Here is a 15,414-nt window from a genome sequence, read left to right as displayed (position 1 = left end):
GGCGTTCAAATTGATTGTTTTCAGACTAGTGACAATATCCTGTCCTAATGTAGGTCTCACTTTAATGAAGTTGCTCAATAAATGCTGGCATTCACCATTCAGAGTGTGTGTGTGTGTGTGTGTGTGTGTGTGTGTGTGTGTGACTGTGTGCGTGTGGCCGGACGTGCGACTGACCGTGTGTGTGCACGTGTGTGTGTGTGTGTGTGTGTGTGTGTGTGTGTGTAACTAGCAGAACAGAGTTGTGAACCGTAATCAATATAATTAGCTGTGCCGTCACCATTCATCCACCATAACATGCGGTTTAGCACCTGCCTCAGTAAATGGAACCTACTCCCTGCTCTGTTAACTGGGGTTGAGGTGCTGAGGTCGAGGTTCTGATTATCATCGTGCGTGCGTGCGTTTTTTCCGGTGCTAATCTGGCAAAACGCTGTCCCCTGGTCCAATCGGTATCAAAATGATAATAAGTTCACAGTAGGATCAGATTACGCTGAAACCTTGACATCACAAGCTGGACAAAATGAAGTCTGAGATCCACAATGCACTAAAAATATTCACACGGTGGCCATTTTGCACTTAAGTCATATAAGTGCCACCCGGGGTGTCATTTATTCCCAATCCGCAAGTATGACGTGACGAGAGCAAATTGGCCGCTGTGTGAATATAGTAAATTGGAACCATGCACTCATGGGCATTCCGAGATCCACATGATTACATGCTCTTGATGCCCCCTTGTATGGTTGGTTGTTACGCATATTGCTGGCTCATTGTATGAAATACAATAGATAGTAGTATGATTAGCACAGAGAGAAATAATTGTCTGCGTCAGAGGGGTGGTATTTAATTCACCAGGAGGATTCAGAATGTGTCTAATATTTGATCATACGCATATACAACTAACTGAATTTACTTTAAATGTATTTCCTGTCATTGTCTGCATATCCTGCTGTTCACAGCATGGGCCTGTATGGAAAACCCAGCCATCTGTCACCGCAGCAGAAGTACAGTATGTGACCTAGTTCTGCTCTCGAGTTAATGACACTGCTTGTCATTCTATGCAACCACTTTGACTTGACATTAAGATGTCTGGACTGTAGTTTCTTCTCTTCTTCCTGCCTTTGTCCTTACCTCTGTGTTATTATCCAGTAAAGGTAAAGGTAAACTTTATTCGGTGTATTAAAAAAAAAACTTGTTGAAGTCCAGTGACAAGCTGACAAAATCTGTGGCTCATCATTTAAATCCCTGGGACAGATAATGTCATTGAATGGATTGGTTGAACACCAGAGGCTGAGCTTGCCTTTCTGGCCCGGGGGCCACATGCGACCCCCACCTTAATATAATGAGTGGCCCTCAGGTTAATATCCGATTACACGTTCTGCTTCTGCAGGTAGAGCAGCCTCATGGTCAGAAGGTTCCTGGGTTCAATCCCGGGTTCCTCCTAGCATTGTGTTAAAGTGTCCTTGAGCAAGACACTCCGAACTGCTCCAAATGAGCATGGTGCGTGGTTTCCTCCACTGTCGTTTCGTGAATGTGTGTGAATGTAATGCACATTGTAAAATGTTTAGGATAAAAAGTGCTTTAGAAATGCACCATCTACCATTCCATTACAGCCTAGAGACACAACATGAAACAGACACACGGTTATTCATTGTTTTGATCTTTGAATAGGATGCTGGCTGAGCACATGGACATTAGGAATAAACATTAACAATACAAGGACAATGAGCTTAGACTCATGAGGAAATGCCATTTAATGAATCACTGAATGGGCTAAAGCAAGGTCAGGAAGTCACAATCAGTGAGGGTTTCTACACTTCCTGTGTTCCTCCCCTACACATATTTAGCTGTTTGCTGCTGCATATTTCCACTACTGTTTTTGAGGGGAGCTAGCCCCTCCTATACACAGTTCAATGTTTAGTTCAATGTTTGTTTTGTAAACGCATTGACAATGAAGGGAAAATTTACGTCCTAATGTGTCATTTACGTGATATTGTCTCTTTATTCTTAATGGCGTTTAATGTTTGTGTTGGCACCGTCTGTTTCATCACCATTACATCACCTAATCAACATGAGATAGACTTTAATATATTAGCGCACTTCACACGGGTGTGATCCCCCCCCATCTTGTTATATATAAAATATAAAATAATGTCCGATTGTAGAGGAAATTACAGTCAAATCCGTCGGTGATCCTACCCTCTGAGTGTATTACTATAACAGCTCAGCTGAGGCAGAGTTAAATGCCTGGCTCAAGAGTACTTAACTCAAGATACCTGCTTAGCGAGGGGAGTTCATTTTAGCCCCACCAGTGGCATGACACTAAGGATGGTGGCGTCGGTCCTCCAATTTGTCCCAAACATCATATCTTTAAAACGACTTAGTGGATTGTCATGACCCTTTCTCTGCTACATACATAACCCCAGAGGGTGACCTCTACTGATGGTGACCCCATGGCATTTCCAGTAGCACCGGACCAAACTTGCAAATATTATAGGCACATTCTACAAGGAACCATAGTGATTTTGGTCACGCTGGGCGAGACCTACACTGTTGATTGTCTAAACGTAAGTGCTGGAATTTGGCGGAAGCGGAAAAAGGACAACTTCCAGGGGAAGTTCAAACACTTCCGGCTAGACACTCTCTGCCTTAGGTTGGGACCAGGCTTTTCTCTTTGCAGATGAGTGAGGCTGCAGTATGAGGCTCGACTTTGGTGGCCGTGTGGCTTTTGCTTTAGCACCCCTCAGCCAATGATGATGATAGTAGGAGGGTTTCATGAGCAGTTACCCCGCCTATGGCACACTAACCCCACCCACAGTACAGCATTCACCAGCCCAGACACATTCTGACAGATGTAGAAGGAAGTGCTCTCTCTTGCTCCCTCTCTTTCTCACACACACACACACACACACACACACACACACACACACACACACACACACACACTAAGATAGGTCCTTTTAAGGAAAAGGTCCTGCTTTTGCCAAGTACAGTCTAGTCAATAAATACTAATATATTATATACATAAACGCAGACGCTCGCTCACACACATGCACACATGCATTAACCCATTAAAACCAGGGAAAGCTCTCTATCATTGTAGATTTTTACCATGGCTATTCAAAGATAGCCTGATGAAGGCCGCATAGGCCGAAACGTTGCTGTATCCCTGAAATAAAAGTTGGTCACTGTATTTGAAGACAGTGTGCGGGTGCTTGTTCCTTTTTCATTTTTGGGGCAGCGTACCCTCTCCTACGCACCTGTCGCCTGTAGGTGTGCAAAAGCCTTGCTTTACATTTTTTGGCTATTCAAAAATAGCAGATGTACATAGGCCTACATGTCACTAGCTTGTACTGTACATCTGCTATTTTGTTTTTTTTACATAAAAAAAAAGAACCTTGAAAGTGTGAGAACTGATTTAGATATAGAGAAGGCATTTGTAGAATCAGTCTCAAGTCTTAAATAGGTTAATACAAGTCAAACATGCTGTCAAGTCATGGATCACACACACAAATACACTGAGTTATGTGTTCCTAGTATTTTCTGCTTTTGTAGACACTGCCAGGATGCTATCCATCAATAGCATCACTGTCTATTTGTCTATTAATAGCCACCATTTGGCATACATTGTTACTAGTATTATTATCCTGTGTTTGATCATTTGGATAGGTTTGATAATTTTGTCCCATGTGGTTGCAGTTGTCTCTGATCCATGATATGACATAAAATGACCACAATGAGACCCTGCGACATTTTCACTGTTGTCATGTTGGCAACGAAACAAAACTGTTGACTTCTTCTGTCTCTACTCTCTAGTCATGACTTGCAAGTTGCAACTTTCCAATCATTCATCGTAACTATCTAGGAATAGGATTTCTGGTCGCATGTCTTCATCACTTATAGATGTTTGTTACTTGAATTGAACTGCATTAACTTTTCTCTCACTTCTCTCTCTCTCTCTCTCTCTCTCTCTCTCTCTCTCTCTCTCTCTCTCACACTTTCTCTCACATTCCCACTCTCAGGCGGAGGCCAGGCTGGCAGCAAAGAGGGCAGCTAGGGCAGAAGCCAGAGAGATCCGCATGAAGGAACTGGAGAGACAACAGAAAGAGGTACAATTCAGTGCTTCTTAAACTTCTACAAAAGCTCTGTCTGTCTATCTACATCAACTAAAAAAGAATGTTACTGCTAAACATTTTGATGAAGTACAGTATAAAAATAGTCCCTATACTGCATCCAACACTCGTATTAAAGCAGTGATGTGCAGAGCAACTTCTTATAGTAACATACAGTTCATTGTGTAAACGTATGTTTACAATTCACAATTTAGGCATTTAGCTGACTTCTCCGCTTTAGCGCTCTTCTCCAGAGCAACTTACAAGTGCGAGATCAAATTCAATGTCTTGAACCCTAATCAACAAACGATAATGACCTATCACCTATGTCCACACTCCACATACTGTCGGTAGTCCTGTGAGTGTTGGGTTTGTTTGTCTCTACACACGCACAACTTCCATTTTTTTTCTGAACCTCGTGTCGTGATGTACAAGTTCAGCTGAACTTCAGAGCCCAGGAATATACCTCAGAATGTTTCTGAAATCTTTGATATTCTGCTTTACGGTTACATAATCCGTTTCAGAAAGTAATTATACAACACAAATGGCTGGATATTACTGGGTGTCACATTGTGTTGGCTAATAGGAACAAAGGCATGTCCTGTCAACATTACTTTATGTTCTTATAAGCTCTAAGGCTTTGAACTCCTTCAGAGTGAGTTATGGGTCACTGGTGGCATTTCAGGTGGAACTGCAGGTGTTCATTTTCAACCAAATAATGCATTATTTCTGAAAAACAGAAAACTATAGAACTGCCAGTCAGTATAATGACTTTAGTATCTGCCGCTGTCGCTGACCCAATATCAGTAGTGACTTTACTGATTTCTGGCTTGAAATGTACTGTGACCAGTTGTTATTAATGGTCAGTGACTGTCATGGTATCAAGGTAAACGTAAACTGTAACACACAGCTGCAAGCACAACACTTGCATCAACACTGCAATCGTCGTATCTAGCCTACAGTATGTTGAAACAGGTGGTGAGGTGAAAGTCTGTGCGTACGTGTCAGCCTGTGTGTGTGTGCGTGTGCACATGCGTGTACTGCTGGTCAGCAGTGTTGCTTGTGTTTTCCTGTGCTCTCTGGTTTAACACGTCTGATCTTCTCTATACCAGGACGTCTGTGGTGTCCAGAGCTCTCTATTCTTGGCTCGACTTAATCCTGAACATGGAAACACATCTGATTCTCGCTCTACAAACTAACTAACCTCACAACGCATAAAAACTACTGCACTGTGTGATGTTAGCATCAAGTGGCTGTGGCTCCAGTCCAAAACATTCACACTTTCATTTAGCTGATGTTGTCTCATCCAGATTAATTTGCAACGGGAGCAACTGTAGAATCAATTGAAAATCCTAACATCATAAGATGCTATCATTTAGTAATACAAGGGCACACCCGTAGCACTCGGACAATGTTTCTGTGATCCTAGATGATCAGAATAGTATAAAGAGTACGGTAAATAGGCTAAGTCTACCAAACTACCACATGTATAGATGTATTTGTGGACAGCATGTGAAAATAGTGTTCTAGTCTAAATCAATAGATAGCATCCTGAAGTGGGAGTCATTGTAGCCTAGTGTGTACCTGCAGCTTAACATGTGAGGTACCTGCAGCTTAACATGTGAGGTTTTCATCTACTTTGATCGCTGCTTTAGCAGACTACTCTCTCTTTAAGACTCATCAGGATTATCTCCTCTGTGCCAAAATTATTTTAAAATCAAAACACGGGTACACACACACACACACACACACACACACACACACACACACACACACACAGAGTCATACTTAGTGGATTACTGTTAATCTGAGTCTGGTCAGGAGTTAGGTGTGTGTTTGTGTTTGTGTGCGCGTGTGCGTGCGTGCGTGAAAACCAAAGTAGCTTAGCAGGCTAAGCTAATGTATGGATGCATGCTGAACACTGGACCCAAGACAGTATCATCTGGACATTAAGTATGGATGCATGCTGAAGAGGGATCTAATGCAGTATTATCAGCAGTGTCACTCACGCCCGTGCTCACGTCCGTAGCTCGGAGATTGAGAGTCACAGTTCACTCCAGACACGCTGCAATGTCTGTCTTAGTGTGTCGGGCTGTGGGTGAGACACCTCGTGACTGAGGGCAACAAAACAAAGGCTGGACGACAGTTGGCATGCAGGGACGTAGGTGGGTGAGAGCAGCCTTCAATGGGTGGCAAAGAAAACCTCTGCTGAAAAAGGGAGTCTCGGTGAGTTAAGCAGTAGCTTACATGATTAACGTGTTTTGGGCAATTGTGAACATCTGTTCAGACTTAGAGATGGGGCTTATCGTTCACATACTAATTTGTTGACCAGACATATATTGGACAATATGCTAGCCGAGTACTTAATTCCGTTCTGACTTTTAATTACTTTTGAACTCCTGGTGTTTGAGTGAGTTGGATGCAAATGTGAACAAGGAAACAATTAAATGCAATGTTTGTTGATGACACCTGCATACTGTCTGCAGGTGTCATATTAGCTGAAAATTTCATCTATAATGTGGTACACATATAAATTCCAATACATAGAATTGACAGGTATTCAGTACAGCACATAAAAGTACTGCTTTCCCAACGATATGATGCATTGTGTTACATTTTTATTTAAGCTGCCTACGAAAACCTATTTTCAGGGGCAAGTATTAAACAATTAAATTAAATTAAATCAAATTAGACATATCAAATAAGAAATAAAACTCAATCCCCTATCGCACCCACCCACCCACCCACCCCCCACCCACAATCCCAAGGATAACGAAAACCTTTTTTAATCACATCCCGGCCTCTTAAAAATACTTGAAATTCAGAAGAATAGATTTTTTTTCATGGCTCTTTCTGACGTGTTATTTCTCACTTGCTTGCCTTGATGGTGAGGTTACCTTCATTAAGGATCTGCTGACTGATTCCAGAGCTGGCAGGGAGACTTATAGTGAAGATGAGAGCGGACTAGACATGCTGACTAATGTAGAACTACTATGTTCTGCTGCGATAAGTCATTCCTAATGTCAGAGCGTGACCTTTCACCTCAATTAGACGTGTGAATGAAGACGAGGGATTCTATGTGGACAAGAGCCCAAAGTCTAGAACAATAATAGCTGAGATAATCAAAGTTACTGTGTGTATAACCTGTATATATACACTGTGCATAGAGGTCAGGTCAGAGGACATGGATTTTTGCCAGATTTTCAAACCGGCACAAGAGGTACAGTAGACCATGGTTCTAAATTAGAATTACAGGTTTAATTGGCCCTTTGGAATTGCCAGTGCAGCTTGTACGGATTTATGGAGGGTGTAAATGTGGGTGAAACAACATTGGCTGGTACAGAATACTACAGATAGGAGTTGCAATTCCATCCAGCTGAAATTCATGAATCTGAAGAAAAGAGCTGATCAACAACCAATGAACCATCAGTTTGTATGATAGTTTATTTAACCTCTGGTCCTGGAACAGAGACGAGGTTTAAAGGCTTTAAAATCCAGTTCTTATAGGCCATCAGTGGGAAACTGTTTATAATGTAGTCATATAAAAATATGACTATTTATTCATACAGAAACATTGCTGGGAATGTATTGGTAGATTGAATGTTCTTATAGACTGAATGTTCAAAGTATCTTGCTAATGCAATTGAGGTCATGGTCAAAATGAGTCATAGTTGCTGTTTTAAGGTTGTCTGGTATGATTCAGGATATGAAGAATTTTTTTTGCACATGATGGCAATGTCCAAGACATGAGCCTTTTAGTGTTGTTTAGTGTTTTTACTGTTGGAGAACCAGTGTTGAGCTATTGATTGGAAGTCCAGTGCTGGCAAGTGTTCTTTCTAGACCCCGGTTTTTGGCATTTGTGGAAAGGTGTGTGAGTTCATGAATAAGTTGATCTGCTAATCATTGACCAGTAGAACCACCAGACACCAAGCATTACCTAGGCCTTGGTTCAGTGATGACTAAATCAAAACGGGCTTTAAGATACTTTAAACTTAAGGCCTATTCATAGTCTGGATTTTTGGTGGTGAGGTGACCACCGGAGCTGAAAGTTGAGTGGTGGTGAGTAAAAACAGAGAGAAGGGCTGGAGCGGTGGCGGTGGTTTGCTCTTCACCGCGGCTCGTGACGTCATGTTGTAGTTCGGTGGTCACCCCACCACCGAAAATCTAGACTATGTATGAGCCTTGCCCTTTACTCATCTGTAACAGATACACTCCCCACTGTCTTGGTCATTTGGACATTATTCATCTGCTTTGTCCTTTGTTCGTTTCTTCTGTCAGTTTGTGACAGTATATGTTGATCATTGTGCGTGTGTATTGATATTTGATGCAAGACCACGCAGCAGGTGACAACAAAGCTCCGTAGTATTCTGAACTCTTTGTATTCTGAATTCTTTGTTTTTTACTAACCTGAAGATTCTTCATGGATTGGATATTATTATATTTGGTCAGTAAAGAGTGCCTCTGTGTACCGCTACTTCCAAGTTCCTATGTGCTTGCAGATTATCTTCCGCTACAGTAAATGTTTAGAACCGAAAACCTGTCTATCCAACTAACACAAAGATTGCCCTGAAAGGCAAACTCAACCTTGCTTCATGTAAACGGCACAGTAAGTGGTTGCGATACAGACCCAATTATGTTTTTTGGTGGTGTTATATGATTATCCTGCTAGCCATTGCCAGAAAGTAATGTAGACAATACATAATGCAATGCATTAATGCATTGTCTAAATGGCATCTGTGGTTTTGCGTTATTTTTTCTTCTCCATACTAGCTTAAAATACTATGGATGACATAATAAAATCAGACATATTTCCAAGTGGTACAGAATTTTATGACACATAAAGTTGGCAACTTGGCATCAAATACAAAAAAACGAAACAATAGAATTTGTGTTGAAAGTCGTAAAGAAAGAAACATTTTTTTTTAGATGTGATATTGTCCAGTTGTGATAATGTTCTGACACTTTCCAGCAGCCATTTGACCTTTTGTATTAATTATTATTTCAAGAGAGCAGCTTGATGTCAACTCTTTCACTCTGTTCCACTTCCTGCATTCCCTTTAAATGCTTGTGTTTATTTGATATTTGTCTTTTTTCCACTGTTTTCATTTAGCCAGTTTATTTATATATCTTTTCTGCTTCCATATCTTTTATTCCTCCCTCATGTCCTGGCTCATCTTCTTTCTTCTTCGTTGCTGATGGTGTGTAGATCTTTCAGGTCCAGAAGGTAGGCCTCCTCTAAGTCCTTGTCAACCCCCTAGCCTTTCATTATCATTTGATTTTATTTCATTTGTTTAAAATGTCTGTCTTCAGGACTCTGTCTGTTTTCATGTACTCATGCCTCTTCTCTTCTCGGGTTCAATTAGAAATATTATGGCTTGGACACCAAAGTGGAGGACAAAGGGGACGGAAAGTGGGCCGATATAGAGCAATGGATGGTACAGTTTTTTTTGTGCTGAGAAATGGACACTAACAATATGCCTCCTTTTAGCATGTTGTTGATGTAAGCTTTTACACACAGTGCGGTATGCTGTAGAATGTCGGATAATTCCTGTTAAGGCTTGTTATGACAAAGCCAATTGCAACATAATCAAGGCTGGCTCATAAAAATAATTATCTTTGAGCCAGGGTCTGTTTGGGTTTGAATCTGAATAACCTTGTCTTTAGTCTGTTTGTAACTGCATGGGTTTTATCACATTTACTTATGCAGCTATTTTTATTTTATTTGTCCCACAGGATTGTGGGAGGTTGAACCATTTGAGATGCATGTTTTTTTTAACTAACCATAGCCCTACATCTAACCATTTCCTACATCAAACAAGCCATGTACATTGGAAAGAAATACTATGCTGCATAAGTGCATATATACTATTCATATATCATAAAATAGCATGCCGTTTCCTTGAATATCAGCTGATACAATTTGAGTATCTTACTTTTTTCCAGTGCATTCCTGGCAAATCCCAAGGGGGGAAATAAGAGCACAATACATGATTTTTACAGTACAAATATAGTACAACTACACTGGGGGACAAATGTTCCACCAACAGTAGCAAGTGGAACCTTTACAATGTTGGATCAGTTGTTAAGATATTGTTTTCATGTAGTGGTTTGGTGGGAGCAGCATTGTGGTTCGGTGGAACCCGCAGTATCAGGACGAATGCTAATGGTGTTTGTGCAACATGTTTGTCTGTGTGTTGATTGGATTACTGACTATACTGCATCACTGTTGGTTACTGCATGTGGATAGTCTGTGTGTTGAAACAGTGTGTGTACTTACCATCAACGCTATTGGTTTGAAACCTGGTTCTTGAATTCATGGTGTTTATAAAATAACAAAAACATTGGTGGTTGTTTTAAAAATGAACATTATGTACAAAACAGAAGGTGATATATTGGTGTATGCTGAGGGCCCTTCCAGATGCGAATTGGAGATAGTTTAATCCCTTGGATAAGTTCTGATCTAGGGCTGCACATTTAAACATGTTACAATGTTAGACTTTAATTTCTACTATAAATGATCACATAATATTGGCATTTGAACAAAATGGGATAATTTAATTAAAGCAATGAAAAGCATACGATTCTAATAGGATCATGTTTAAATGTTTTCCCATAACCATTGAGATTATTATAATACCACAATATCTAGACAAAATAATGTTATTTCATCCTGAAATCGTGCAGCCCTGTTCAACTCCCATCATCTCTGGTTGAACATACTTTCCCACCTCTTGTCTTTGCATCTAATCTCTCCATCTCTCTTTTCTTTTCCTTCCATATCTCCTTCCTTTCATTCCATCTCTTTATCTCTTCTTCCTTTCACTCCATCTCTCCTTCCTTTCTCCAGGAGGACAGTGAGAGATGCTCACGTCCATCTTCACGGATACAGACGGTTTGTAAACCCTCCCTCTCTTCCCCCTCTGCTCATTGCATCCGTTTCATCCTTTCAACCCAATCCGACCACATGGGAAATGTAGTTCTGTAGGGCCAGTAACATAAACACTTTGCATATTATTGGCATATCAGCAGTATGGGAATTCTAACACATTTAAGTCAAATGCTGTCTTTGAAAAGTATCATGTTCATATGGGGTTTGAAGAAGAAGCTCTAAACAGTTATATTGGTTTGCGGTTCTCTGTTTGAACTTCCCCATCTCTCCTTCCTTCTTTTCCAACTCTCCATCTCTCCTTTCTTTTTCCAGGATGACAGTGATAGGTACTCACGCTCTTCACGGATACAGCCGGTTTGTAAACTTTTCTCCAAAATTTAGAGTAGCCAATTATTTGTTTTTACCACTTTTTGTCACTATTTAGTCATAACTGCCTAACGGCACTGTGCACAACTGTAGTCGCAGTTTTCAGAAGGTGGCATACCTATTTCCTGTTCCAATTAATTTTCACATGGCTTTGTTTGTTTGACTTGTCAGCAGGTTTGAACCCGAAACACACAACATACCTTCACATGTGTTTCCACAGTTCAGATCTGCTGCTGAGCCAATCAAACAAAACTATGGGAAAATGAACTGGAATAGGAAACTGAAAACTGGGACTACAGTTAATACAGATGCTATTGATACTCCACACATTTCCGTATTGTCACTGATATTGTTACCCACCTGCCAAGTGAGGAGCCTCATACCGGGAGGCCATTTATTGTCCATTCTGCTCCCTCCGTTCCGCCATAGGGCAGGCAGTACGAGTTGCTAGTGCAGCAACAAAGGTCACCCTCCACACCGACTTCCCCGTTCGGATAGAGTAGACGATCGGTCAAGCTGGTCACGATGGATTCGAACCCTACTGAACCCGCCTTTTATTTCCCCTCTACTCCCGCTGTTGCATCTTTCATCCTTTATCCAACCACATGGGAAATGTAGTTGTGTTTGGGCAATGGGCATTATTATACTATAATTAACGGAATCTGTGTGACACAAAATGTGTCCATGGCATAGCTTGGACAGCATCTGACGTTTGTTCAGAGTCTTGACTGGTTAACCCAACCTGTCGGCTTAACTGATTGGTGAAGCTTTGTATCGCAGCTTGTTGTCGCATAGCAGTATAAATGGAATGACTTGCATCGTTCCTGACATAGGGCCCGTATGGGTATGTGTCAACGCATGCTGTGTTTGTGGGCAGATGTTCACTAAACCATTGAGAATTCTATGCTCAAATTGTGTGGCATCAAATATGGAATAAAATAAATCAATAAAGATTGATTCTGATTCTGAACTGAACTCCCATCATCCATCTCTCTGTTTGAACTTTCCCGTTTCTATTTTCCTTTCACTCCATCTCTCCATCCTTTCTCCAGGAGGACAGTGAGAGATACTCACGTTCTTCAAGGATACAGCCGGTTTGTACCTTCCTCTCTTTACCCTCTGCCCATGTATCTTTCATCCTTTGTCCAACCACATGGGAAATGTAGTTTCCAACATAAAGACTAGGGATATTGGTATATCACTGAAATTGATTAAATACATTTCCACGTCAAAGCATGCTGTGTTTGAAACGGATCATGTTCAAATGTTCCCAAAAACCATTTAGATCTTAATACCACAATATCTGGACAAATTCAATAATGTAATCCCATCATCTGCGTCTCTGTTTAACTTTCCAATCTGTCTATTCAATTCATTCCATCTCTCCATCTCTTCTTCATTTCCATCTCTCCTTCCTTCCCATCTCTCCATCTCTCTATCTCTCTCTCCATCCTTTCTCCAGGAGGACAGTGAGAGATACTCACGTTCTTCACGGATACAGCCGGTTCGTAAACCCTTCCTCTCCTTCCATTCTACCCATACTGTTGCATCTTCTATCATTTCGTTCAGTATGGAAATCGGTGACATAACTAACTAGGGATATTGGCATATCGGCAACATTGATTATTTACATTTTCATGTCAAAGCATGGCGTGTTTGAAAAGGATCATGTTCGAATGTTCCCCAAAGCCATTTAGATCACAATACCTGGACAAATACAATATATTTTTATAATTATAATAATAATAATTAGCCCTGGTCAACTCCCATCATCAATCTTGGTTTGAACTTTCCAATCTGTCTATTCCTTTCATTCCATCTCTACATATTCCTTCGTTCCTTTGCATCTCTCCATCTCTCCTTCGTTTCTCCAGGAGGACAGTGAGCGATACTCACGTTCTTCACGGATACAGACGGTCTGTAAAGCCTCCCTCTCTTTCCACTCTGCTCATAGTCATACTGTTGCATCTTTCAATGTGAAAACAAGCATTTGTTTTGCCATCAATTGTACATTAAGCTGCATTTCACTCCAGCAGGTTATACCTGTTATTCACAGTCTGATTATGTTACGATGGGTAACCAATCATCCATTTGTTACCATTGTCAAACCCTGACCTTCCACCTCCATCCTTCTCTCACAGATCTCGGACGATGATGAACGGATGTCCGTGAGCAGCAGTGTGAGGGTCAGTATGTACATTGTGTTTGTGTGTGTGTGTGTGTGTGTGTGTGTGTGTGTGTGTGTGTGTGTGTGTGTGTGTGTGTGTGTGTGTGTGTGTGTGTGTGTGTGTGTGTGTGTGTGTGTGTGTGTGTGTGTGTGTGTGTGTGTGTGTGTGTGTGTGCGCGTGTGCGTGTGCGTCCGTGTCTGTCCGTCCGTCCGTCCAGGCTTTCAAATTCTACACAACTCCTGCTGAGGCTTATGATGAAATCCAAGATGGTTCTAAGACAGATAATACACTTGTTGTTGGAAGTTCAATGGTTGCTGCTCAAATAACTACGGTAATCTAATAAGAATCCAATCAACATACAGTACACCAGAGAGGTAGTTCATGCTAAATCATCTTTATGGCCTCAATTCCACAGTGGAATTGAATGTAGATTGTTCGTTGCAGAACGACATATCAAATTAAATTAGATTTATTTGTAGAATGAGCTGAAATTTTAATCTATCACATACTGTGGTAGATTATAATACCACAGTGTGTACTGTACTGTAGTTGCACAAACTGGCACTTGTGTTCTGGTAAATATTTCTTCCTTCTTGGGGAGTTCTATCTCTATCCCATTCCTGTCTGGAATCAACAAAGGTTTGATGTGATTTCTTTATTGCACAGTCAGATCTTGATGGAACATTATTCTGTCAAGTTTTGTCACTGACCTTAGTTGTTACATGTTATGGATGAACAACACATCATTAGATTGATGCAGATGATGATAACGATGATGATGAAGACAATGACAAAATAGTGGTTTAGATTCTCAGCTCCCTTGATGGCCTGCTAGAACGCTCTCTCCTTCTCAGCTTTCCTACCGCCTGTGACCTGTCTCTCCTAAACCGTCACCTGCTAAAATGTCCTACCATCTGTAGCTACACTGTCTCTCGGTTTGCCTACCATCTGTTTTCCATAGACTGTCTCCTTCTCAGCTTTCCTACTGTCTGTATCTCTTATTTAATACTAAAGTCAGGTCATTCAAAAATCAAAAATTCTGAATTGAAAGGAGACAATTCTACAGTATTTAGTCAGTTACCTATAGTTCCGTTAATTACGGTAACCCATTTAGGACTGAGGCTGAATACTAAATCCAGACCTAAGTTTTCTGAAATCCTTCAATTATTTATTCAAAAATAACAAAGAAAATGTATGTTGATATACTGTATATAGCAGCAACGAGCCCAAAGGGGTTCCCGTCTTGAAAGGTATAGTTACAAAAAGGGGTTCTGTTTTATTTCATTTGGCGTGACCACCAGACTTAATCACTTCAAAGGCATTTGAACCATGTTTGTGCCCGCCTGTACACGCACACACACACACACACACACACACACACACACACACACACACACACACACACACACACACACACACACACACACACACACACACAGCTCTATTTTAGGCTCAGATCTCAAATATGGGGTCATATTTATACTATGATAAGATCAATTTAGAACAGGATCATGGGCATCAGAGGTGTGTGTGTCTGGCTCAGTCCATAATGGGTCAAGTTGGTGTTGGCATGTGTATTGATGGAAATACACATGCCAAATCTGGAATAGTGAAGGATCTATTGAGGTGTGTGTGCGTGCGTGCGTGCATGCGTGTGTGTGTGTGTGTGTGTGTGTGCGCGTGCGTGTGCATACTATACCCTACTACAGTATGTCTCTATTCTTGGGCTTGATTACCGTAATCTGTTTTTACGTCTGGAGACTCCTGTCCAGGGCAGGATTCAGGCTTCCTTGCCTTCTGCAGGAGACGTGGCTCAGATCTGAACCTATTAGATTAGGTGTTAGTGACCCGCATGCCCTTTGCTGACGTCGACCCCAAGTAGGGT

At 41.2% G+C, this 15,414-nt stretch overlaps 1 protein-coding gene across 14 annotated transcripts in view; it reads left to right on the top strand.

Annotated features, from left to right (window-relative positions):
• The window catches only part of lrrfip1a (leucine rich repeat (in FLII) interacting protein 1a), a 54,775-nt gene that overhangs the window by 15,956 nt on the left and 23,405 nt on the right, over positions 1-15,414 (top strand). For 8 of the 14 annotated variants that reach the window (XM_080786526.1, XM_080786525.1, XM_080786522.1 and 5 more), the window contains exons 2-10: positions 4,017-4,103; positions 9,313-9,330; positions 9,470-9,541; positions 10,954-10,998; positions 11,308-11,349; positions 12,414-12,455; positions 12,824-12,865; positions 13,236-13,277; positions 13,503-13,547. In XM_080786526.1, coding sequence (XP_080642652.1) covers positions 4,017-4,103; positions 9,313-9,330; positions 9,470-9,541; positions 10,954-10,998; positions 11,308-11,349; positions 12,414-12,455; positions 12,824-12,865; positions 13,236-13,277; positions 13,503-13,547 — 435 coding nt within the window. The remainder of the gene's footprint in view (positions 1-4,016; positions 4,104-9,312; positions 9,331-9,469; positions 9,542-10,953; positions 10,999-11,307; positions 11,350-12,413; positions 12,456-12,823; positions 12,866-13,235; positions 13,278-13,502; positions 13,548-15,414) is intronic. The other 6 variants (XM_080786524.1, XM_080786523.1, XM_080786533.1 and 3 more) reach the window with 3 other exon arrangements.

This window comes from Protomyctophum bolini, assembly GCF_963924005.1.
Source record: "Protomyctophum bolini genome assembly, chromosome: 16".
Classification (NCBI taxonomy): domain Eukaryota; kingdom Metazoa; phylum Chordata; class Actinopteri; order Myctophiformes; family Myctophidae; genus Protomyctophum; species Protomyctophum bolini.
The sequence above is the reverse complement of the archived record's forward strand: the minus strand, read 5'-3'. Positions and strand labels throughout refer to the sequence as shown.